Source organism: Haliotis rubra, unplaced genomic scaffold (assembly GCF_003918875.1).
Source record: "Haliotis rubra isolate DU_JTF1 unplaced genomic scaffold, ASM391887v1 Scf50, whole genome shotgun sequence".
Classification (NCBI taxonomy): Eukaryota; Metazoa; Mollusca; class Gastropoda; order Lepetellida; family Haliotidae; genus Haliotis; species Haliotis rubra.
The window spans coordinates 430,633-457,457 of NW_025767191.1; the positions used below are offsets into that span (position 1 = coordinate 430,633).

General features: G+C 39.9%; 1 protein-coding gene and 1 long non-coding RNA gene across 2 annotated transcripts in view; both read right to left on the reverse strand.

Annotated features, from left to right (window-relative positions):
* Positions 1-1,222: 1,222 nt before the first annotated feature.
* LOC124291851 lies at positions 1,223-4,035 on the reverse strand. The gene is made up of 3 exons (XR_006902295.1): positions 3,829-4,035; positions 3,037-3,094; positions 1,223-2,180 (listed from the first exon to the last, which is right to left on the reverse strand). It is a non-coding gene; the product is annotated as an uncharacterized LOC124291851 (long non-coding RNA).
* An 18-nt stretch (positions 4,036-4,053) lies between these two features.
* LOC124291850 (lachesin-like) overlaps positions 4,054-26,825 on the reverse strand; it is a 128,859-nt gene continuing 106,087 nt past the window's right edge. The window contains exons 3-7 of the mRNA XM_046728920.1: positions 8,689-8,902; positions 8,317-8,343; positions 5,635-5,925; positions 5,284-5,307; positions 4,054-5,010 (exon numbers count right to left, since the gene is read on the reverse strand). Of these exons, the coding sequence (XP_046584876.1) occupies positions 4,877-5,010; positions 5,284-5,307; positions 5,635-5,925; positions 8,317-8,343; positions 8,689-8,902 (690 nt within the window). The 3' untranslated portion in view covers positions 4,054-4,876. The remainder of the gene's footprint in view (positions 5,011-5,283; positions 5,308-5,634; positions 5,926-8,316; positions 8,344-8,688; positions 8,903-26,825) is intronic.

Sequence of the window (26,825 nt, forward strand, 5' to 3'; positions counted from 1 at the left end):
TTTACTGTAAGATAACATGTATGTACTACATTATGTCTGTTTTACTGTAAGATAACATGTATGTACTACACTATATCTGTTTTACTGTAAGATAACATGTATGTACTACATTATGTCTGTTTTACTGTAAGATAACATGTATGTACTACATTATATCTGTTTTACTGTAAGATAACATGTATGTACTACATTATGTCTGTTTTACTGTAAGATAACATGTATGTACTACATTATGTCTGTATTACTGTAAGATAACATGTATGTACTACATTATATCTGTTTTACATGTGCAAGATAACATGTATGTACCACATTATATCTGTATTATGATAACATGTATGTACTACACTATATCTGTTTTACTGTAAGATAACATGTATGTACTACATTATGTCTGTATTACTGTAAGATAACATGTATGTACTACATTATATCTGTTTTACTGTAAGATAACATGTATGTACTACATTATGTCTGTATTACTGTAAGATAACATGTATGTACTACATTATGTCTGTATTACTGTAAGATAACATGTATGTACTGCATTATGTCTGTATTACTGTAAGATAACATGTATGTACTACATTATATCTGTTTTACTGTAAGATAACATGTATGTACTACATTATGTCTGTATTACTAAAGATAACATGTATGTACTACATTATATCTGTTTTACTGTAAGATAACATGTATGTACTACATTATGTCTGTTTTACTGTAAGATAACATGTATGTACTACATTATGTCTGTATTACTGTAAGATAACATGTATGTACTACACTATATCTGTTTTACTGTAAGATAACATGTATGTACTGTATTACTGTAAGATAACATGTATGTACACATTATATCTGTATTACTGTAAGATAACATGTATGTACTACATTATGTCTGTTTTACTGTAAGATAACATGTATGTACTACATTATATCTGTATTACTGTAAGATAACATGTATGTACTACACATGTATGTACTGTAAGATAACATGTATGTACTACATTATATCTGTTTTACTGTAAGATAACATGTATGTACTACATTATGTGTCTGTCATTACTGTAACATTAGATAACATGTATGTACTACATTATATCTGTTTTACTGTAAGATAACATGTATGTACTACACTATATCTGTTTTACTGTAAGATAACATGTATGACTACATTATGTCTGTATTACTGTAAGATAACATGTATGTACTGTACTGTAAGATAACATGTATGTACTACATTATATCTGTATTACTGTAAGATAACATGTATGTACTACATTATGTCTGTTTTACTGTAAGATAACATGTATGTACTACACTATATCTGTTTTACTGTAAGATAACATGTATGTACTACATTATATCTGTATTACTGTAAGATAACATGTATGTACTACATTATATCTGTTTTACTGTAAGATAACATGTATGTACTACATTATGTCTTACTGTAAAGATAACATGTATGCACTACATTATATCTGTTTTACTGTAAGATAACATGTATGTACTACAATATATTTGTATTACTGTAAAATAACATGTATGCAATACATTATGCCTGTATTACTGTAAGATGGCGTGTATGTGCTACAGCAACAGCGTGTATATTTTTTTCATTTTGCATATGCAGTGCTATGTACTGTATCGTATTGTGGATGTAATGCAGTCAAACTGTGTACCTACTGTGTAGGTATTAAAGTAACAGTGTCATAATTCTACAACATTGTATGAACAGATCTGTAATACTGTATCATACTGTGTATGTATCACTGTAGCGACACCATGTCTCGGTAATCATATTGTTAATATGCTGTGTGATATTGTGTATACATTTGTATGAATGCTTAAGAAACTGTTTCTTCCCGTTTATGTACAGTAACACTGCTTATCTTGTTGCACGTGTGTCTTCAGTGTCTTTACTATATTGTAGAATACAGTGCATATGTATTACAGAGACAGTGTTAATAACTGCCACACTGTGTACACTACACTGTGGCTGCTTGTCTGTAACAATGTACTTGTGTGCACCAATGCTACTGGGATATATCACCGACACACCGAGATAAGGTGCTATTTCTCGTATATGTTCCAGGGTGAATTGATCCGTCAAAGACGCTTCTTGTCGATAGATGGCACCACATGGAAGAGCAACTCGCACGCACCAGGATACGCTGCAACAAATTGACGTGTAATTTAGTATAGCCACATTAGCGCTCCACCCTCACATGAAACACATTCATGCACACTTTGCTGGGTTCATCTGCTGGTGTTACTCCAAAATTATTGCCAGATATAAAATATGCAATATCACATTATAGAAATCCCCTTCTTTTCTATTAGTTTTGGCTCATCTTCCTTGAGTCGAACAACAATGAATTGCAAACGGTTATTTGTAACTTCAATTGGATACTATGAAAACACATTGAACCCAGTTCAGTTGTCCTATATGTAGAGAATCTAACCTGAATGTCTTTTGATATCAGATATATCTCCACGAGTTGATAAAGTTACGAATATCCGATTCGCGCCGAGGATATTTTCACTTCTATCAACGAGTGTTGATATATTTCATATCAGAAGACATGAAGGTGAGATTCTATTTATCATAAAAATTCACTCTTCATTAGTTTTCAATGAAATCTCTGGAAGCGGTTCTGTCATTTGACTTGCAGTTCAGCGATGTCATAGCATTGTAACGTCATCCAGTTCATGACGTCATAGCATTGTCAGGACATTGTACATATCTACTGGCAAAATGATATCTCCTAGGAGATATCGTTTGATCTCACACAAGCAATATCTCCTGTGGAATACAGTTTTGGATGATAAAACAAATTTCCGGGTACGGGACAAGGTCCGTTCTTATACTATTATCGATATAGATTGGTATTTTTAAGCACGGCTTTTCCTTATTAAAAGGACCTGGCTTCGAGGGTTTTCGCTCTTACTGTATATAATACGGGGCAGCACCACACATTAGTCCAAGCTGATATGAACAGTATGCAAGTACAGGTAAAGCAAGAATACCTGTACGTGAACGTGTCTGGCGAGTTGCATGGCTGTGGTAGGTCTGGGAACGGTCACTCTGGAAATGATAAGCAAATAATGAAGAAAGATTCACGTGTGGAGACATTTTAACACATACTTCTGGTGGCGTCAAGATTAAATACGAATATTCAATAGAACTGATTGTATAGTTTCATGTCTGTAGTTTCTATTACCACGTTTGCTATGCTGTGTTGGCGTTTCTAACACTCTTAAGTCGTGATATATTTCAGCGTCTAACCTTTGTCTAAGATTGCATTCGTCATAAGATTTACATTATCATATGCTTTTGTCTTGTGCTTTTGCATGTCTCTTGACATTTACCCCATAGACACGTCTGCATTCATATATAACCACAGTTTCGAAGATATCGTCCAAGATGGTACAGAACCACGAGGTACATCATCGTTTTGGCATAACCCTAAGGCAGAATTACCCGTAGATACAAGCGCACACCAGTGGTTTGGTATCACCCTAAGGCAGAATTACCCGTAGATACAAGAGCACACCAGTGGTTTGTCTTTACCTCAGGACAGAATTACCCTCAGATACAAGACTTAGAGCAAACCAATGGTTTGTGATGTTTGTGTTTTAGACATGATCGCTCGATTATGTTCGCATTAGTGGATATATTATTCAAAGGGACATATTGATCAACACTACGAAGTATCAGTGACGGATATTACATGCTGAAACAAAATGACGGAGCAACAAATGCATATATTTACATGAACGATGTCATGCACTAAATCTGGTCTAAATGAGCTGACATACCATTATGTCGGGAAGTGATCAAGTTGTGCAACAAGGCCGAGGTACTGTGTGGCTTCCCGAACACATGAGGAAGGTCCTGCACGGTGTCTTTTCGTTTCCCGAGAAGGATGGTATAGCACGTCGTGGTGCCTCTCCCCGAGAACAGAGGGATGGTGTATAACGGGGTGGCTCGCCTCTCGGGTACAGAATGATGTTGTATGAGGACGTGGTGTCCCTGGCCGAGAACAGAGGGATGTTGTATAACGGGGTGGCTCGCCTCTCGGGTACAGAAGGATGTTGTATCAGGACGTGGTGCCTCTCCCCGAGAACAGAGGGATGGTGTATAACGGGGTGGCTCGCCTCTCGGGTACAGAAGGATGTTGTATCAGGACGTGGTGTCTCTTCCCGAGAACAGAGGGATGGTGTATAACGGGGTCGCTCGCCTCTCGGGTACAGAAGGATGTTGTATCAGGACGTGGTGTCCCTGGCCGACTACAGAAGGATGTCGTACCAGGGCGTGGTACGTCTCCTGGGCATGTGGGGGAGGTTTCGCTTCCCGTGCACAGGTGCATGGTATATCTCGGGGATGATGTACCGAGAATGAGTCATTCGTCGATGTTGACACGATTAAATTATGACGTGATGACGTAAGAGAGTACAATGTCCCTCCATCAGAGCTCTCTCCGTGATACTGATGGAGGGGAGAGTTAGCTGGATGAATGGTTCAACAAGCCCTACAGCCCCAAACTGAAGGTATATACTGACAACAACGCTTCTTCTGGTCCCATTAATGTTCCTAACGTCGCTAAGCGACGAATGACTGAAAATGAGGTATCGAATGCTGATGTATATATATATGTGATAGGGATGAATAAATACTAGGTACAATGATGTGAAAATATATCCAGGTCCATGTCTTCGATATCGATGAGAACTCTTACTCCCATGTGCTCTCACTTTGGGCACAGTCTTGTTGGAGTTATCCCGCTTAATCCATTCAAAATATCACAAACACAAAGGTTAGAATGACGTGAGGAAAGACGGAGTAGTGTCGTCGTGAAGGAGTTCGTCACCTTGGACACCAGACACATATTTTTAAAACTGTCAAAACAAGCATGAGAATTAAAAATGTAAAATTGTGGGAAGAATAAGTCCCGTTGTTGGAGCTAGTTGCTCCACTTGTAGAATTTTTCGGAGCTGTACCTGAAACAGAAACATTGAATATTTAATTACTTGACCAACCAACGTGTACATTTATAAGGCAGCTTGTAATATAATGTTAAGTCAAAATACCACCGTCTTACAATTACAAATAGAATATTGTAATAATAATATTGTGATAATATGGACGAAAACTACACGGCATGGATGAACCAACACTTTAACATGCACTGCAGTTGACATATTTTCACCAGCTTTAGATACAACCACACGATTCTTATAGTGCCTAACACATCTTACACGAAATGCACCTACCTCTTTTCCAGTTGGAAGTATCGGCTGAAAATGAATAAATTCGGTATTAATAGAAACCAGGTTGCTGATTATTTCATAACATAGTGAGATTGTTTTAACGCCGCTTTAGACTATTGGTCAAGGTGACCTTGACGAAATGCTTACGGCGCCATCAGTCTTTGATTGTGATCCCTGCTTGTGATGTACGTAATTCGTACAAGGACTTATCGCAACAGTCTTGTGGCATTTAATGTGTTGGAAGAATGCCAGTTACAACACAGCGTTTTGAGGAAATAATTGTTTTTGTAACCACAACATTGCTTTACACATTCTGTGTTGATGGAGTAAGGACACAATCATGATTATCCTTACTTTTTAATACGTTGACTCTCGCACTTGTAATCTGGAGATCAGACGTCCGGCAAACGTACATCCCAGCATCCTCCAGAGTTGCATCCTTTATCTCAAGAATGCTGACGATTGTCTTGGTTGTCAAGGAAACAAACTTCCTTATATACACCTTATTTGCATATTGGGTTAAAAGTTTATTCCCGTTTTTGAACCAGTCCAGATCATCGGGTGGGTGGTCCTTGCCTGTGGCATTGCACATGAGAAGGATCGTATCCCCTTTCTCTACAAACGGTTTACCTGTAATTTGTATATCTGAAAGTAAATGTACAGATAAAAACAGATGAGTTAATGGCGGATTTTGTTTGCTTGACAAAATAATGATTGAAAGAATAACGTTTTTATATCACATTTAAGTGAGAAAGAAAACAAACGTTAATAGAGTGAAAGTCACAACTACGAATGATTCACGATGTATATATCAGAGAAGACGGCATTTGACGGTCGAATAGAACACCCCTTCTGTTCGACCAAAACATTAACTGTATCAATGATATATTGGCATTGACCGTTTTTCCTTGTGCATCTTTTACAATCTGCTTCAGTCCATCAGTCCTCGCATATTGGGGACACTGCTTTAAGTGGTTAAGATTTCTAATGCCAATGGAAAGGGGCTTTGTTGATCTTATTTACCTTACAGGGTCAGTCACCTAAGAATGCCAAAAAATCATTGACCTGACAACGAACAAGAGCGAATCCTTTTTGAACAAGTAAACATTTCAAAGGTTTATACTATAATCGCTATCATCGCCACCCAAACAGCTAGTGACACGTTATGAAAAATGAATCTGACACTCTGGTCATGGGGACTCAAGGACTCACACAGCCAAGAAGCTTAAACCTAACATATAAACTATTAACTGTTAGCTACCCTCTACTGGAGGATCAAAGGCGTTGATTAATTCCCAATGGGGACTAATGTGGGTGGTGAAGTGTTGTTGAAAAGAAAGAAGAAGAGAAGCGCCGTAAATGTCGACGAAGTGTTCTTCTCCACAAGAACAATGTTAATGGCTGCTATACGGGGCTGGGGATACGAGCTTCTGTCTCATCTACCATATTATGGAACATTGGTCCTAGTGACAACCGTGAACTGGTTGCAGGTTGCCTTGCCTCTGCATGTACCTGTTGAGGGTGCCACCGATTCGGCACGATACGCCCACGTTTTCGAGAACACCTGTTATCACCAATATTTGAAAGTGAGTGAGTAAATGCTGTTTTAAGCCACATCAGACACTTTGCAGCTATTCATGGCTATAATAGTGATTCATAAACACATTCTCACGACAGAGTATGAACCATCCATCACGCCCTGCCTTCAGCTTCCGTATGACTTCGGGACTTTACTGCGTATATGTAGTTGCAGTTGGGTCAAAGTTGAAACAGCAAGGCGCTACAATATTTCAGTTATATGTGTCTTAGTCTTAAAATGTTTTGATACTGTATCGGAATGACATTTTACGATACATTACAAAATATAAAACAATTCGGTAAAGTGACAAATTAAGAAAACTACAGATACAAACCCAAAGACTAATGTATTATAACGCTGTTTGACAAGCACATCAAGCCACGACAGGCACTAGTAACAGGCAAAGACAGCTTGTAGGAATCCATCGAAGTATCAAAATTCACAAACTACACGAAGGAATGAAATAATTTTCTATGACGTTTCGCTATCGATTAAGAAAATCAAGGTGATGTTTCTTCCTCCAACGACAAAACGCAATGCCACACTTACACACAGACACGCAGTGCAGCACATAGTGACGATGCACAGCAGTTGCTAGAACAGCAAGCACGGAAGAATGTGATTCTCCGTGATAAGAAAACTATGGTTGACTGATTGCAAACATGATTTATGCGGAACCCCAATTGCCATGCCACAGAAAGAGAAATTTCAACACGACATTGATGAATTACCGTAAAGATCACCAAGAATTATTCCAGGCCTTCCAGACAGATCTGTAAATGTTGGTTTCAGAGCGCATTGGTATTGGCCAGCGGGAACAATTTAAGCAGTAATGGGAACCACTTGAGACGTTTTAATATGTACATGGAAAGTTGGAAATAACAGTATGTCAACACACACACAAGCCCAGAGATAACATATGGACAACTGAAGTGATAACGAGGTTGCGGTGACGTTAAAGCATTAGATATATAAATTGTCAACCGACGGAACCATTCTTTCTTGACGAACAACACACACATACGCCAACGTGGTCTAGTGTAGCATATACTATGTTGAACATGACACTGCAACAGCAATGTGTCATAGTGTTGTATAGACCATAGTGCAGATGATGCAGTTACGTCAACGTGTCATTTGTAGTATAAGCCATGTTGAAGATGATGTTGTCATAGCAACAAGCAATTTTGTAATATATACAATATTTATGATGGTGTTGTCACGACAACTTGAAGATTAGTGAAGAACATACCATACTGCGGTTGATACTGTTATAACAAGGTGAGTCATTGTAGTATATACTGTGCTATTTGGTTCGCAAGACATCCATTAATATCCTACCAGAATGCAGGTACATTGTCCGTTAAACACTACTGACGAACAAAGCAGGTGTTTCCCACAGCACACGGGTGAGTGACGTGGAGGTCATGCGGATCTGCTATACACGATGTACTTACCTAACGCTGTTTTTATCGTCCGACGCTCTGAAATATTAAGATGAAACAAACTAGTTACGATTGGTACTGAGGTATCAGGATACAGAACCAAGTAGGGATGCAGGGCATGCTTGGACTGGACAATGATTTGACGTTTAGATTGTTATTATTGTGGATAAGTTACCTGGCTCCCCGATTAATGGACTTCGTAATGAAAAACGTGAGGAGTATTGAAGTTCGTCAACAAATCGCAAACAAGAACTGGGACATCTTTGCATTACTGTTCATGACTGGCTAAATGTGGTGACCAGTTCTCCAAAATATTGATAATAACTGAATGTTTTCATTAATGAATCGAAACTAAAGAAACAAATGTTTCCTTAAAATACTCACCTCTAACAATCAGTAAGATATGTGATCTTAAATGTCGAACCTTTGATGGAACCTGACATTCGTAAATACCCCCATCTTCCAGCTGCACCTTCTCAATGACCAGATGCCATTTTGTCGAGCCTTTAGGGTGGCGTATACTAAATCTGTTATCGTCTATAAACGTAAGAGTTCCCACTGTCAGAGGACTGGACTCGGCGGCTCTTCGCCAGCTCACCTGCAAGGACAATATACATACTTGAAGATGGCGATAGTAGTCCGTATTTGTAATGTTACCCGTCTTCCTTATGGCAGGTTATATGTATCCCTGAGTGATTTCGGGTTACAGTCGCCCTCAACTGGCAATGATGTTCGTAAGGAATGGTCAAAAGGAGCACATAGCTAGGCTTGGTGACCCGCGCATTGTGGCTCACATGAATCACTGGAATGTTTGTTTCAGACTCGAATATTTGCGGGACGCCGTCAAATAAATGGAATAAGGTTCTAAACAATAAGAAAAGCATTTTCATATGATATGACCAATTAATGAGATCAAACAGAGATAAAAAGCGCTTCTCACTCAAGTGATTAAGCTTACACGCATATCAAGATACATCCACTAGTCTTGTTATTATGAGATAATTATGTTTCTTCAATTACAAGAAACAAAATTTAACGGTACAACATTAGGGACTATGCTTTTACTTTAAAACTCAACATTGGTTAAAACGTAATAACAACAAAATCCCTCAGTAAAATATAAAACGCCACAGCGGTATACTCATCTCAAGTCACTGCTCGATCTGATAAACAAATTCTTAGCATCTTCAAAGCATCAGGCGCACCACGTTTTGTAAGATATCTTTCTCGACAATACGATGAACAATAAAATAAACCATTATTCTTCCTCTAAATCCCGAAAAACACCACCATTTTCTTAACATGAAGACTGATAAATCTGGCTCTTTGTAGATTCTTTATTACCACTGCAACGTTCCCATTCAGCGGCATCTCATCTCGAGAAGCGACGCGAGGTTGTTTTACCATCACAGCCTGCCTGCATTCTCCTCCAGTCTTATTAACCTTTGTTACCTTACACTGTTATAATTCAAAATAGTTGCTGCTATTCCAGGCTATGATAACCATTTAATACGACTCCTTTTTATGTTTTAGCAAAATCAAAGGCTGTAATTCGATGCCACAGGGTAATATGGACATTGTTTCAACGATGGGTCTGCTCGATAGCCCCTGCATGTTCAAGCACTATGCGGAACGCCGCACTGCTAAATGACAAGATGAGATTACAGGAGCCTAATGCATACATCTCATGTGATTCCTCGCTTCCTCAAACCAGATCCCCTGTGAGTTATGTAAGACCAAATTAACATCATTGACACTCGGTAATGTAAATTGGCTCTTCTGTGTTCAGATCATGAGACAACAAGGATCAAATCCAAAATTGTTGTTATTCAATTTGTCTGCATGCTTTGAGACAAACCTGGTACTCAAGCAAAATAAACGACAACTTTAGAACAGTGCATATGTACAGTTCATTACCTCTATGCTACTGAAAGACACAAATTATAAATATAGGATTTGACAATTAAGGGTTGATTTTCTCAAGGAAATTATTACTGTAATACATATGTGTCAAGAGAAAATTATTGGATTTGCTAAACAATTTTCAGATCTACGATGCCCTGATTACGAAATCCAACTAAACTCCTTTTAATGAAGCGATGTAACAGCGCTAGACGTTGCTGCCATTATAACCTGTTCCAAAAAGAACACTCTCTTCTGGAGGTTTTGGCATTTCCTCCGCGAGTCAAGCATTCAATGGAATTCCGGCAAGATCTGCTCCGTGTCTGACCAGCATTCAGTGGAATTGTGAAGCGATCATTACCAGCTCCTCCCAACATACTTCACTGAGTCTCGGGGGAAGCATTAGGGTTCAGTTGTGTTAATTTGAGTTTCAGTGTTACTCTGTTAGTTCTAATGCAGTTCTTGTCTGCGATGCTAGCACACTGTCAGCAAGTTTTTGTCAGGAACCTTTGTTCCCTCACTTCCAGAGTGTCGTTGAGGAGAAGTTAAACACACCCAAGAGGTGTTACTTCCACATGATGAGCTACAAGATTGAGATGCGGAAATAAGGCAATTTCATTGAAAAAAAAGACAAGTGACGGTGATAGCCGTTTTTAGACGTATGAATTCATTTCCAAAAAGTTGAATGTCGATTTTTTGTGGTTGATACTGCTTTATTATTAGTCACTTCATGCAAATGTGGACGACGCTTCGAGCAAGTAAGAAATTCGAACTACATGAGGTAACATAAACAAAAGATTATCTGCGACGATTTAATCTCTTAACGTATAAAATACATCGTCAAGACCATGGGTGTCCATGGCTACCGTATTTTGTACACGGTCCTATATACACGCCCCCATGTGATTGTCGTGTGTATGATCACCGGCATGTGGGTCACCTGTTGACCTGGTGTGTTATACTAACACATACACCAGCATATTAACCATACAAACCACGTGATGTGTGTATGATCACACAAATACATTTCTTTGTATGGCAAGCGTTTGAATGAGCACGCACATACACTTACTTGCATGGCTGGTGTATGTGTGGTCACAGATATTGTGTCAGCACATGGTCACACAGGTACAAGCACCTATATGACTGCCTGAATCACACATATTGTATCAGCAAATGGACACACCTGTACAAGCACCTGTATGACTGCCTGAATCACACATATTGTATCAGCACATGGTCATACTACTTGTACAAGCACCTACATAATCTCCCAGGAGATGTCGTTTATGTACGTTTTGTAGCAATAAAAGTTACCACTGGTTTTTATGTGCTTGTTTTTTATGACGTATTGGTGTCACTCTTGTTCACTTGGATGTATTCATACACAAGTCTTGTTACAGGTGACGTTTCGTTTTTAATTTCCTTTGAACGACAAATTAAGAATGATATTAGATATACCACCACGAGTTGATAAACAAGCCTTGGAGTTTTCTCACTTTCAGCAACGAGTGGATATATATTTGATATCAAAAGACACTCCGGTAAGATTCTCTATGTACATTTGTGTATTAATATGAATACCACCTGAATAATCTAGTATCTTAGGATGTGTTACTTATTAGAAATTACTAAATCGGTTTCAGGTGAACGCATCGTTGAACCAATCAGTATGGTTTTTTTCAGTTGAGACTGCAGCAGAGACAACACAACACGCATCTCAAGTTAACAAGAGAAATGAAATGAACAATCAATTTCAAAGTGTATATCTGCTGATGGTCTCGACACAACCAGTCAGTTCTGGGAACGACCACACTTGAAATCCTACTCACCTTCGACATTTGCCAGCTGTTGAGATGCCCTGTGATGCATGCATATGGGAGCGACATAAACACTAGTGAAATGTGTTACATTAGCAATATGTTACTCTCTGAAAACAAACCATTACCGCTTTGGTTTACAGAGAAAACAATCCTTCGCAGGTGCAATTAAACAAGTTGGTGTAGATTTCCAAGAACTGGGATTTGTCGGTTCTCACCAGAAACAAAATGTTCGATGCAGAAAGATCATGTCACATCATATGGACAACTAAATATTGGAAAGGGATACTTTTAAATTCTATTATCCTGTCAAACATAATTACCGTTGTCAAAATTTGAATGGAATTATAATTACAACAAGCGAAATGTCACCGGATTTGGAAAAAAATCTCACTCAATAAAAATGTACATGTTGTATAAGCAATTATTCCTTCTGTCAAGAAACTGACAAAGCAAGATATAATATTTATTCACTTACGTCTAGGTAAAGGTTGTTAGCTCTACATACATCTCTGACTTTAGTGATCAATTTGGCTGGGGTTCAAGAATCTCGAGTAGCATCAAAGTCTTTCATTCACAAATTATCGCGAGCATTGAGTGCATTACACAAACTCAAATGACATATTTTTAAACTACTGAAACCGTGTAGTTAGTAACAAAACGCCACAGCAGAAAAGTGAGCAAAAATGTCAAAGAGTGTCGTGTACGTAATTCGTATTCTTGAATCAACATCCCTTGTTGTCCGTTCTCGATGGTGTACTCGCACATGCTGGTGATAGCTGCTTATGAATGATACCTGCCACAGCGGCTGTGGCTGAAATACGACCCCATCCATATTTACACAGTCGGAGTTAGCTCCCGTTGAACTAAATAAACTGACAGGTATTTCTTCACTTGTTCGAATTTATTTTGGGTTGACTGCCGACAGAAGTGACTAATTCCACTACCTCAGGATTCTTATCGTAGCAAAACATGTTTCAAAGGCCAAAGTAAATAAACATCCTTCACTCCTTATCGCCGTTAACCTATGTTTGTGGCACAGCATGGTTATATAGCATGTATGCATTTCATTATGATATTTGAGTTCACAAGCCAACATAATATATTTCAGCTTTATTCTAATAACGTCCTTATGTTTGTTATGGGTGATGTTGGGTTCAGTTTCAACATTACAGATGGAGTGATGTCGGAAAAACGTTGGTGCTTATCAGAGGAGCTATTGTATTGCATCATTGTCGGTAGAAAGAGACGACATGAAAGAAAAAGGGTATTTCAAAAAGCTTCTTTCTACAGGTTTAACGACCTTCATTATACATATCCATTTTGTTCATTCTTTTATGCCAAATATTCTATTACAGCTGCCACTTCGCCCGATACACTGTCGCTACAGTGTGTTTTTTTTATCTTGCAGAACAACGTTTACTGGTTATTTTCAACTGATTGATAACAGACCGTGACACAAAAGGAAGGGAAATGTTCATTTTTTTGACTAGACGGCTTTGAAACCAAATTGTGTAAGAAGCAAGAATTTTGCAGCTTTGTGGCCGCGACATGGACGTTTACGGACATCATTTACGTAGTTACATGCGTGTACAGTACAGCAGTTTACCTTCAGACATAAGCTGTTTCTGGAAACATATATGGAATATAGAAGTCCATGTACTTATTTCGGTACATCACTTAACAATTCTATCCACATCAGCCTCCGGACATGCCTGGCTAACAAAATGTCTGGTGCGAGCGTTTGTCTCCTGCCGTTCGACAAGGGTTCAACTGACACAAAAATACCACTGGCATTATCTGTACCAGAACATATTTATTCTTCATCAAGGGATGCAACGAGTCCTAAACTCGTGTGGACAATATAGGCAGATTCCAACATGTTTCTGGCTTTAAGAGGGTGTTAAAACAATCTCCTAATAGGCAAATACGTAGTGGCCACTTATATAAATTATAACGATCAATAGTACATCCTTTGGCGTCTACATTTCAAAATTCGTCAGGCATCTAGCATGCACTTCTACAAAGATATGAACAGGTGTGATGCACGTGTTTTGTTCAGTAGCTGGTTACAGTCCTCGATTGAAAACAAACTGACAGGTCAGTGACACCTTGATGCATCGATGTAGGTCCCTTGCTTCACCTATGCCGTCATGCTCATGCATGACACCTACCTTCTTGCGTTAAAGTGACTTTACGTTAAAGTGTTCCAATCGATTTTTTTAATCCTTGTGTCATACCTCTTTATTCAATGACAAACATATGACAAATTTGTATTTAATTCAGCATGTATGCTTGTGAAAATGTCAACTTCAGAGAATTTCCCCAAACTCTCCATCGCTGGATCACTGAAAACCAGTGATGACACCAGGTGAGTCACTGACTTTATATTATTTACAGGTTCCAGTGAGGTAGGCTCTGTGTAAAGGCCATCATGGGAGGAACCAAGTGGACCAGGTTGACAGGCGACGTGCCATAAAACATCCTCTAAATATTGGATAGTTGAACACATTATATCACAGCAAAAAGGAGAAAAGTCTTCAGAAGAATTCCATTTCCTTTCCAAGACACAATTATGATTGGAAGACATATTGATCTCAATTCATGTGGGGATTACATAAACTAAATGACAGAGTAGCACTTAAGAGGGAGTACCGGCGCTGCGCCATTTTATAAGATGTTCCATGGTAGTTTTTGATAGCCAGCTTTTGAAACGTCTTTTCAAAAGTGCTGGGAGGACTTTGATAAACAGTTTGTCTGATCGACGTCGCAAATCATAAAAGTTAATTTTGTATTTTCTTTAATCTGCTTCTAAGTCAACTGCGATTACATCTGACGTAATAAGTTAATTGAAAATTAATGGAAAAAATATATCTTGTGACTAAAGAAATACGTGCTACTTTTCTAAGTGCTGCATGTTTAATGTCAAGGAATATCTACAAATGCTGCCAGGACGCGATGTCCTTTAATATTAGTTTTAAAGATTAATTGCAATCCTATTCAGATGAATGTTGATGCTTTTTACCAAGCAAACTACTAAAATATGAAAGGTTAACTGGGTCTTGATTCTAGCTGAAAAATACATATTCCTGTAGCAAATAATTCTATGACGTATGCTTTCAATATTTTCAAAGTATTTTTTATTTAGTTACAGATTGCAGCTGCTTATTTTGATTTTAAGTTTCATTGATTTCATGAGTACATGGTACCCGTGAAGGTCCGGGTTAGAATATTGATCTTCAGTAGCCCATGCTTGTCATAAGAGGCGACTAACGGGATCAAATGGATTGACACATGTCATTGGTTCCCAATTGCGCAGATCGATGCTCATGCTGTTGATCACTGGATTGTCTGGTTCAGACTCGATTACTTACAGACCGCCGCAATATAGCTGAGTGTAATGTTGCTGAGTGCAGCGTAAAACTAAACTCACTCACTCACTCATGAGTACATGGTTAATCCGTTCCGTTTGGTCACAACATGAATGTTGTAAAACATTACGATTGTAACATTCGTGTGGAATATTTCACGGGCATCATGTTTTGCGTATTCAGATATGATTTCAGCAATCATAGCAATCATGTACACAAATAACGTTATCAGAATTAACAGTAGTCAGACCGCCATCTTTGTTGAAACATCGGTGGCTGAGTGGGTGAGGGGCGCTTTATACTGAGAGTGTGGGTTCGATTCCCGGACCGAATTAAAATTATACGAGAATTCGAACTTTACTGAGAAAATGTAACCTTAAATATAACAATTCTTACCCTTTTCTCAGTGTCACTTCTGGTTCATTCCTAAAACACTCACCACTATGTTGCCGTATACGCCAAATAGAATCTGTTGCTGGGGTAGCCAGGTCACACTACTAAATCGAGTATAAATGTATATTTGCATTCATATGTGTCCACTTTCTAAAAGGCATTGTTTATTTAGATGAAGATCGTGTTGCCCTACTGAGTAAGTGATACTGTAATAACGAAGTGACCTGTTTTCAACTTCTCGAAGTCAGATGATGGTGGTGTGTGTGTGTGTGTGTGTGTGTGTAAGTGATAGAGTTTCAAGGTACGGAGAATTCCAAAGGTTGGAAGAATTTGGGTGAATGAATGAATAGTCATACCGCAAACACAGCCGTTCATAAAACCTGAAATCAGTTGGCAAGGAAACGAGAAGGACTTTCATTTCCCACATCCCTCTTCATAGTGTTTCGTGTGAAGCCCATTTCTGGTGTCCCCCGCCGTGATGTTGCTGGAATATTGCTAAAAGCGGCGTAAAACCAAACTCAGTCAGTCAGTCAGTCAGTCATAGTGTTTCATTATGGCTTTATATGCAAACATAACCTTTATATCAACTAATGATGACTTTTGTAGCAAGGGATGTTTTAAAGAAATGCATTTGGCATGTAAACATAATATTTTTATGTAGGCATATTCCCATTGGTGTAAATATGTGTTATGTATGTATGGTTTTCTACCCAAGTTTCTAGGTCTCTGTATTGTAGATTCGTCCTGTGAACTTCAAGCTGAATAATACACACTAAATATGAGGGTATTCAAAAAGGTTCCCCAGACATGTACGGAACGCAAGCATGCGATTGTCTGTAACAGCTTTACGGTTTCAGCTGTCTAGAACAACATGAGCGTGCTACCAGCGATGGTCTATAGAAATAAATAGAGGGTTTCCAATGAATGCTGCAGTCAGCACCAGTAGGAGACGACACAGACGGACCCGGGCCGCTCTGACAGTAACAGAAGGGATACAGACAGCGCACTGCCACCTTTGTATATGGGCCTGTCACCTCTGGCTGGGACCTGCACACTTACACTATCACTTGTCATCTGTATTGTAAAAATGTACACTGCGTGAAAGGTGAAACTGAAGCACGCTGTTGTCGTTACCGAAGTCATATACGTCGGAGTATAAACACAAACTGTTTTATGTCTTGTAGAAAATTGCCAAAATATTCTTTTGTGCAATACGTACCAAGACGCCATCGTAGCATTGCACATGTACGGAGGAGGTATCATTTCCGATAAAATGTGTCAGCCTTTGGTTTTAAGAGCTGGCCAGTCATCCGCTGGGTATATAGGAAAATGTCAAATGTGCAATTAGGTTAATGTTAATTAAATCGTTGTTTATTTGACTGGAATGAAGTCAACTGTGCAAAGTATTTTCCCAGTACAAAATGTTATTTTATTGCTCGACAGTATCCTAATTTAAAGGGTGAAGGACTCCTTACAAAAACAACGACGAGGAGGCCAAACTAAACAGTAGCACAGTTAAATGTTTAAAGAAAACACATGATTTGTGCTCAAACAGCTACAATGTGAAAAATAAGCACACGTGCACAGTGACGTCTTTTTACGGGCCTACTTCTTCCATCAACTGTAGCTGCATTTCTTATCACACCTGAATTACGACCAGTACCAGACTCCGGGTGTGACACACGGCTATTCTATGTTATCTTAGTTTCCAAACACAAACGCGTTTGTTTACTGACACAACAGAAGCAATGTAAACAAGCACTATCAACATTCTGAAATGAGATTCCTAAATCCACTTGGAGTTTGATACAGAGAAAACCTCTGACAGGAAAACTTAAAACACGTCTCTGTAAGATTATTCAAAATATAAGATTAATGTTTTTAATGGAACGCACAACAGGAATACTAATTTACATAATTGGAAATTGGAAACGTATTTTCGGTTATCTGTAGCTGGGTGCTGTACAATTGGACATGTTTCAAATAGACATGGCATGTGGGTGTTGTGCTGTTCAACCTCGGCTTTCAACAGGTTTTCAGTCATATCACGAATGTCAGCTTAATGTCGAGGAAACCCTCAGCAGGACGGGATAGGTTCAGGAATGCATCTGGGGTACTATCTATATGTAGAGAGACAGTTTAATGACAAATCAAAGGTCGCAGTCTGTAATCCAAACTTGAAACGGTACACAGCCCTATTAAAATCTAAGATGATTGCAATTAAGTGAAATATGCACCTCTGAAGTATTTAAAGTTATCAAGTTTGGACAGTTCGAATTTCATTTTATTAACAGTTTATAGATAACACTGTGATTCCAGTTCCTGCGCTGGGCAGTACGGGAATAACAGCAACATCGAATTTCACTATTTTTTTATCGGAAATTGATCTTCTTGTTCCTTTGTCATGAGACAGATCATATTCAATACCAGCATGCATGCCTGCGGAGCTAGATGTATACGGTATGACACGTGTGAGGCTTCTGTCTTATAACTATATACATCCCGCGTGTCTATCTACATAAATGTCCATTGTGAATGGCATCTCGTATGTTTAGCTGCGCCAGTGTGTCAAGGTGGATGAACGTATTGCCGTCCTGTATTGAAGCATTCACTCAAGTCAAAGTAGGTTGGTTTTACCTTTTCTATTTTGACGTGTTTTGTCGGGGTTGGTAAGCCTGTTAGTTCCATGGTACGGAGATCTGGACATGGCGCCTGTACTTCACCACAAGTGCATTACTCTGCCCATTACTGGCGCTGAATGTCAATAGCGTGCCACACTTCATTCACATCTCCCGGAATAACGGGATCTGACTTTGATCCACAACTCGTGAAAACGTGTAAATTTCAGAACTTGCGAGATTATGGAGTGATTTAATTGGGAAATGCATCCCTCCCTGGAATACCTGCAAGTTGCGTCCCAGCATCCACAGTGAAATGGGTATTGACATGCGATTGTGGTAAGAAGAACGCTGCCTCAGCGGTGAACAACATGGGATCATTAATTTGTAAATGGCTTACACAGACACGTCAGATTACATTAAATGTCACACATCGTTATGCAATATCATCACACCAGCGTTCTGTGATGCCGTGTGGTTTCCTTTTCACTATAAGACATGGCTGAGATCTGCAAGACCAAGCAAGAACCGTCCAACATCCCGCCGTTTCCCTACTATAGTTTTTTTCGGTTTTTCCAAAGGTGGTAAGACGGGCAAATTCTAAATAATAGTACCATCCATCAACTTTTCATGATGACATCCAATTTGATTGGCTAATCCTCTATACAGCGGAGTCCACACACAGACAATCAGGAGAAACATACAGAGGGCATGGGCTGCTGTTACTCTGCTCGGATTATAATTCAGGGGAGCTAAGATTCGAACCCACGATCAACTGGTACACACACAACTATTGGGGCAAATAAATCTTCGCATCTGGTTTGAGATGTGACGCGAAGGCAGGTTTCTGCTCCTCATCATCAGAGTTTAGTCACTGTAGCAATGGAAACTCGGACCCGCATCAGCCCCAAACACCAATGAAAGCTGCAGTGGAAACCTTTTATAATACATAGGTTTTGTATTTATAGATAGATCTACTTCCTACTTCATTGTTCTTATGTACCCCACAATAATGTATTTACACCTATATAATGGATGCTTTCCATCTGTTTAGCCACGTTCAAATATTACCAAAGCTATTAATATAAAAAAGCACAACAACAAACAAACACCACACAGAAAAAGTGAAGAACTCACACAAAAAAACACGTTAATTAAAAAACCTCACCACAGTTACCCGAAGGCGTGACGGAACAGATTTAAGATTTTGAAGTCTCGGTATGTCAGACAAATTGTGATGAATATCATTTTCAGGGGGTAACCCGAAAATAGAAGCCAACTTGTAGAAGCTAAATTTAACATTATAATCGATGTTGTGCACGGGCGAGAGGGTATATGTTGCACATGATTAGCTAATACCGACGTAAAGCGAAATGACTCGCTACAGATAATGCATCATGCCTTGGCCCAGGCTCCAATACATACAGATATCCTTGCTTCACATTAGAAAGAAGTTATTCTTTGCATGTTTGTTAATATATATCGAAGACTAATTACCAGCATAGGTAAGCCCACCTCAGGAGTTCTGACATAATATACACACATGAAGACAACGACTCTGTGGGGGGAACGATCATACCAGCAACGCGGTGTATTTGGCACGGGGGATGAGAAGAAACAATGATACTAGGAATTGTGGCAAGGCCCCCAGCCAACACAAGCAAATATAATATCCATTATTCGCTTGTTAAGACGTTTAAAATCACTCCGCGTCTCCACATTGTAATAAAACATGTGAACATATGTAATAAACCTGAGCAAAGTGCATTGTTGCAAAACTAATTGGAATATTTTCCCCAAATTGGCATCATGGATATTTTGACTAGAACAGGGTTGTCTTTCTGACATTGGTAAACTATGTTTCAATATCAGCGTGTCCCATCTATTGTGATGTACAGAACAGGTTCATGTATTTACGGCTTGTCAGACGTATGAAAAAGAAACAACTTTCAAAAGGATGAGTTTCAATTTCAGCATGTGCATGTCGTCATCGATGATGTAGCACAAGTTCATACGCCGGAGTCAAGGTGGAGATAGTCGATACAACAATGTTTGAGAATGTAAAATCTGACAGTGTTGGGTGTAAAATTTGTTTTCTAATAACTGTATTTTATATATGGACTGACGTTATTGTTATATGTATGTAATGTCACAGTTCCATGAAAGCTGATACAAGCCAGCGTTTGTTTACAAGATATATGACCTTTGCGTCAGCTGAGTCAGTAACGACCTCACCCATCCTTGATGTCCTGCGTCACACCGACCTACATTCGGAGAAAAAGGCCATCGACAACCAGTGTCTCCAGGAAATACTATGATGGGAAGCTATCCTATAATATGTTCCCCGTAAGTAAACATAGTCTTCTATATCCTTCAGTTGGCGGTCAAAATTGCCCAGCGTGATTGTCTACGCCCTTAAAAGGAACCTGCAAGGTCTCTGAAAACAATAATAGCCATCCATGGTGCAAGCCAAAGATCTATGAAGTGTTTACAATGGCTGCGTACGCCGGATGAAGACTAGCACCAAGGTTCCTGCAGCATTGATCCAGGATGCTTTGCAATAGCGCGAAGCAATTGGATCGCGGCTGGAAAACCCCATAAAATGTTTTTACATGGAATGTAAAAACATCTCTTTAAAATTCTCTGAATATACATATTTTTTATTCATTTGACATAAATTCCAGGCGATTTGAATTGCACGTGCATGCTGATCACATCAGACAACTGTGTTATTGTATGGTAGCGTATGTCCGCTGCGGTAATTCTGACATCAAACGGGGATAGTCGGACAGACTGCCGACGTCTACAAACCAGAGTGTAATGGCTTAAGACTCACTGAATGAAATATTTGTAGCGGTAAATGAGGAGTGAATATGCATCAAAGACTGTAGGGCTTCACAAGTGTGGCTTAGTGAGGCAAGGTCTGGCGATGTGGCAGAGCCCTGTAGAATGCCCTGATCAATACACGGTGTGGGACATCCGTAAATTAAAGTTTCTGTAGATTTAATGAGAGTCTGATTAGACCACATGCTAGTTGGCAGCCTAAATCGAAATCGAATGGAAATGTCGCAAAACTCATTACTTTCAAACGAAACAGGCTGATCTAATGTAAATTATGCTGAGTTCCCAGAGAAGAGGGCTAAATATAAATATTACAGGTAATGAATTAGGACCGGGAAGCAATACTTCTAGCAATAAAACCTTACTCTGATGAGCTCACAACATGTGTGTATCATGTAAACACCTCAAACATTTGTCTACACCCCTTAACGATGGTATCTACTCCAAATCGTCCAAGGTCCCTCCACATCTATCTTCATTATTTGTTTTACGTTCTATATGAGTCAACGTGAACTCATGTATCACAAACAACCCATGTGCCGTCAAACAAGAGCACAACCTATGGGTCATCAGTGACGAAGTCAGCAATAGACCTGACTCGCAATAACGTCAGTAGGTTCCTGGCTACCAAAACTACAAGTCAGGCGGTGGCCGACTGGACGACACTAGCAGCCATTGGCATCTGGCATCAGATGAAAGGTCAAAAGATATTTGAGAAGAAAATACACAAGTGGTGCAGGTTGTATAACTTTCGATTGCAGACATGTCTTAATGATTATTCAGGACGCTGCTCTGACCTGTAACCGAATATGGGAATTATTTGTGCCGCATGTTTTTGCCGCTGTGTGCAGGCTTACACTGGTGAGCTTGCCGCGCCAATCAACAATGGAACCAGTTTAGCCTTAGCCCTACGGCTATTGGTTCCAGCGTTAACTAATCACACTCAAGGTTTGTATGTATTCCTATGCTGACCGAATATCGAGGCTGAAACTTCTGAATGTGTCTTACCCATATACTCTCTCTCTCAAATCAATCAATCTATGCAGCCATGTAGATGAAGCATGTTGCGTATTTTCAATCTCAGTTGTCATAGTTCCAGATGTTTCATATTCTTCTGAGAACAGAGCCTGATGATTCAATTCGTCCTAACGTTTGATGCTGATATGACACGCTTTCAAAGCGTAAATGATGAAATCAAATCGTTGCTTTCACGAGGATGATGTGGTACATGTGGCTGTCTGATTATACTTCAGCCTCATTGGACTAGGTTGGAGACTAGGAAGGGATGAAATTCCCTGGGACTCCATTACCCCAATATGTATCCTGAAGGGCTTGTCCACTCCGTGAACAACAACATTTTTACTTTACATAAAAAAAGATTAAAATGAAACTTGCAGGATAGAAAAACCCGTATGCTAGTAATGTAGAACTACGTTTGGGGTCGGAAGACACCATGAAAAGAATGTGATATGGCTTTGTGCATGACCAAACTGCGAGTTTAGCAATTTGTTAGGCGAATGAACTGGACTAAGTACAGCGGAATATAATGACTACCGGGCAAATATCAACTTACGGAAATGTCAATATTAGGATCGATTAAGTCCGTTGACAAAACTGATTTCTGACCAGGCTGAATGTAAAATCCTCTTTTCGGAGCTCCCCGATAACGATGAGAGCAATTCGTTTCATCGACGTAGCAATAGTGTCTATTGAGTGGGCGCCAAGGAGCGTAGCAGAAAACCAGTGTGAAAGCAAAGGGGGTTCTTTGGAAGGCGTCGAAAGGCTCTTCGGTTTGAGAGTCGGGGAAAAATCCAAACGAAACAGTTAATTCATTTTGAAGTTATCCACAAAGACGTTTCAATTACAAGACTCACATGTTCTTCTTAACTAAATGATGGTGGTCCTGAGACAGGTTATTACAGTATTCTGAGCAACTTCAATTTCGGGATTGTACACCATTGGACAATTTGTGTGATCTGATTTCAAAGATAAACCAGACTACAACAGATGCCTACAAATGTCAACTGTAGTTCACCCTGATTAGGCACAGACGAATAAATTGATTATATGAAAGTATATCGCCGAAAGATGTTACAGAATGTAACAGAATATAGTTAGGAACAGCTGTGCGTCATACAGTTACTAAAGAATGGATCAGCAGGCCTTTGTACTTCCTTGAGCCTCAGCATATGACGGCAAAGCTTAGGGGTGGTTGTCGGATATACTAGGGGTAGAAGCAATAATTAATCAACAGAACTGCATCCCCAAACATTAAACAAAAAAGGAGCCAGAAAGGAATCTTGCTGTTGCAAGAATCAACTGCTGGTTCAAAAAGTGATCCTTGAAGAGGCAAAAACTGATCATCGTAGAATCTCAATGTGCTGGATTGACCACAGACTACGATTCTGTACCACGCAAATGAATGTTGAGGTCACAAGAACGTATTGGCCTCCCTGCGCGTTTACATGTTTTACTCAAGTCTTTATAAATTATTGATGGTCAGCTCAACTTGAGATGTATTCGCAAAGACAGGTGTTGAATATTTAAGGAATATCTAAGGGCGATTCTTTAAGTACTTCGCTCTTTTTGTCCGTCACTAAATCCGTTTAGCTTTTTGCTCAACATGTGGAGGGTTATCATCCAGGACCCCAACACATATTACTCATCTCCTTTACATGGATGACATTGTTGCCAATGGAGACGACCCTACACTGAAATATAAGAACAGATTCACCATGTCGGGTCCTTCTCCAATGACATTGGCATGTATCGTAGGCACTTTGGAACAGTGTTCATCAGGGATATTTATGGTTTTCCTTGACTTATGTAAATTGAATATTTCTCTAAGCCGTGGGATACATGGTGGAGTCCAAGATCTCCGGACCTCTCAGCAACAAAGGTCTTGAGCGAACCTCCGGCGATATTCATCCATTCTGGGTCCACATCACAACAAAAGTCAAACTCCCACCAACATCAAAGCTCAGATTCTCCATCTATCCTTCAACACCCTGATCACCCCTGCCGTATTTGTAATCCCCATTGTTGTGGCCGTTGCTGTTCTCCCCCTCCATGCTCCTCCCCGCCACCTGACCGTCACACTGTCTGTCCACCACCCCGTGTCAGCTTCACAGCCCTTCCCATGCCATTATTCGACGGATATGATACTCGATCAGCCCCTCCTGGCTTAGTCGCTTCCAGAAATTTGTCGCAATTCAAAATTACGCTGATGAAGAAATTGTTAACCTTTCCCCTCTATATTTATCATGATCAGCTCTAATTTGGTATGAAGGACTTCCCAGGAAAGATTGTCTGACATGGTCTGAACTTAGACAAGGTTTTTTACAATGGTATGGCCCCACGTCCATTCAAGTCATCACCCGCAAAAATGCCCTGATTGACAGGAAGCAAGCAGAACATGAGGACTGTCGTTCATTTCTTCAGTCTGTGCGGTATGAGGCATCCCTTTTGGATTGTAACGATGAACAATTTATAAAAGACCTCATTTTCAGAAACGCCCTCCCCCACATTGTCCAATTTATTGTCACCAGGCGCCATGACACTCTGTCGGACATGATTGAAAGTGCTCAGGTAGCAGAGGACATTTACAAAATAGCAGATACTGAGGGACTCATGTCTTTCAATTCACCCATGAACGTTCAGCCGAACAGACTGCAGGAGGAGCGACATAATCCAGCAAATTATTCGCAACTTTCTCCGAACAATGCTTTCCCCCACCCCTTTCCCTCACACGGCAAGCCCTCACTCTTTCCCATCCCACCACCTCCCACCCCGCCTCCAATCTATCATGCCCACACACACCCATACAAGTGTGTCCACTGTGGGTTATACCATCTGAGTCCCCAGGAGTGTCGCCTCAATCCCCCCTACCCCGTCAATTGTTTCCCTGCACCACTAAATGCTTTCTTTGTCAATATGTTCAATTTCATGTCCATTTTCGTTATTCTCTCGGTAGTAGCATACACACATTTGTGTATGTACCGTGATATTAGTACCCTGTACCCTTGCCCTTTGCTTATCAATATGTACTAGCTTTCAGATGCATTCATTTGATCGTCATTTTACTGATAGTTGAAGTGTGAATATGTGTACCGGATATGTCTTTTTATAATATCCTTTTGTGATCAATATGTTAATGCTTTGAATATAATGTTATTGATATGTCCAATTATGATTCTCATGGCCCCGATATGCTGTACCAAATGATGTGTATATATTAATTGAATTGTGGTTGGATAATCGTGGTAACAGTTTCTCGGATACCACTGAATTTGAACATAATAATCAGAGGCCATATTGTTGGTCTGAGTCAATGAACGTTTCCGTCCGTCTGTTCTGCCGGGTCTCTTGTCTCCAAATGATATATACTGAACATCATTGAAAACGCACCACTTATAAAAGTTCAGATTATAAAAAGCACGTGTAAGGGATTGATATTTTTTTAGTGGATAATAACAGATGGACGACTGACAAAAACAACAACACAGAAAAGACGCTCATTCATTGAAATGTTCCACAGTCAGAAAGGATCAAACACACGTGGGGTCAAATCGAAAAGTCAATATCGCGTGTGACCGCCATTTGCATTGACACATGCAGTTCAACGTCTCCTCATTGAGTCAATAAGCGTCCGAATAGAGTTCTTGAGGATGGCATTCCACTTCTGCAGTAGTGCAGCCTCAAGTCCCGGATGTTTCGCATCTGTTGTCGCCGCGAAAGACTTTGACCAATTTCGTCCCACAAGTGTTCCATGGGGGATACATCTGGCGACTGTGCTGGCCAACGAATAACCTGGATGTGTTGCTGGGCCAGATACTGCATGGAAAGTCTTGTTGTGTGTGCCCGTGCGTTGTCCTGTTGAAAAGTATGGACATCTTGGTGGTGATTGAAGACGATGTGACAGATAAGAATCTGCTCACGGTAATAAAGGGCATCGACTCTCCCTTGACATACATGAAGGCAGTCCTGTGATTGTAATTTATTCCACCCCAGACCATGACGCTTTCACCACCCAAAGGTCTGTCTGAACCACACACTCATCAGCATAACGGTCACCACGTCTACGCCAAACACGCAATCGGCCGTCAGCATTACGTAGATGAAGACGTGACTCGTCAGTGACTACCACACCATGCCATTGTTGTAACCTATACTGAAAATGCCTGCTAGCCCATTGTATACGCTCATTACGGTGTCTGTCAGTCAGAATTGGTCCATCGTAAGGACGTCGAGCATGGAGCCCTGTAGCGTGTAGACGGCGTCGCATGGAGTCAGCGCTGATGCCCCCTACGTCAACCTTGAACTAGTGCAGCAGTCCTGGCAGTCGCCAGTGTTCAATCACTGATATGGACAAGGCCAATATGTCGATCCTGATGGAGCGTCGTAACACGTTGCCAAGGTCATTGAAGGTCACGGGTGCTGCCTGTCTACTGATGTCGTCTATGAAGCCTAACGATGGTGGAGTGGCCAAGTCCAAGTTGTCGAACAATATCCCTGCTGCTGGTGCCAACCTGAATCATGCCTAGTGCACGTCCTCTTTCGTGAGGTGTTAACCTCGG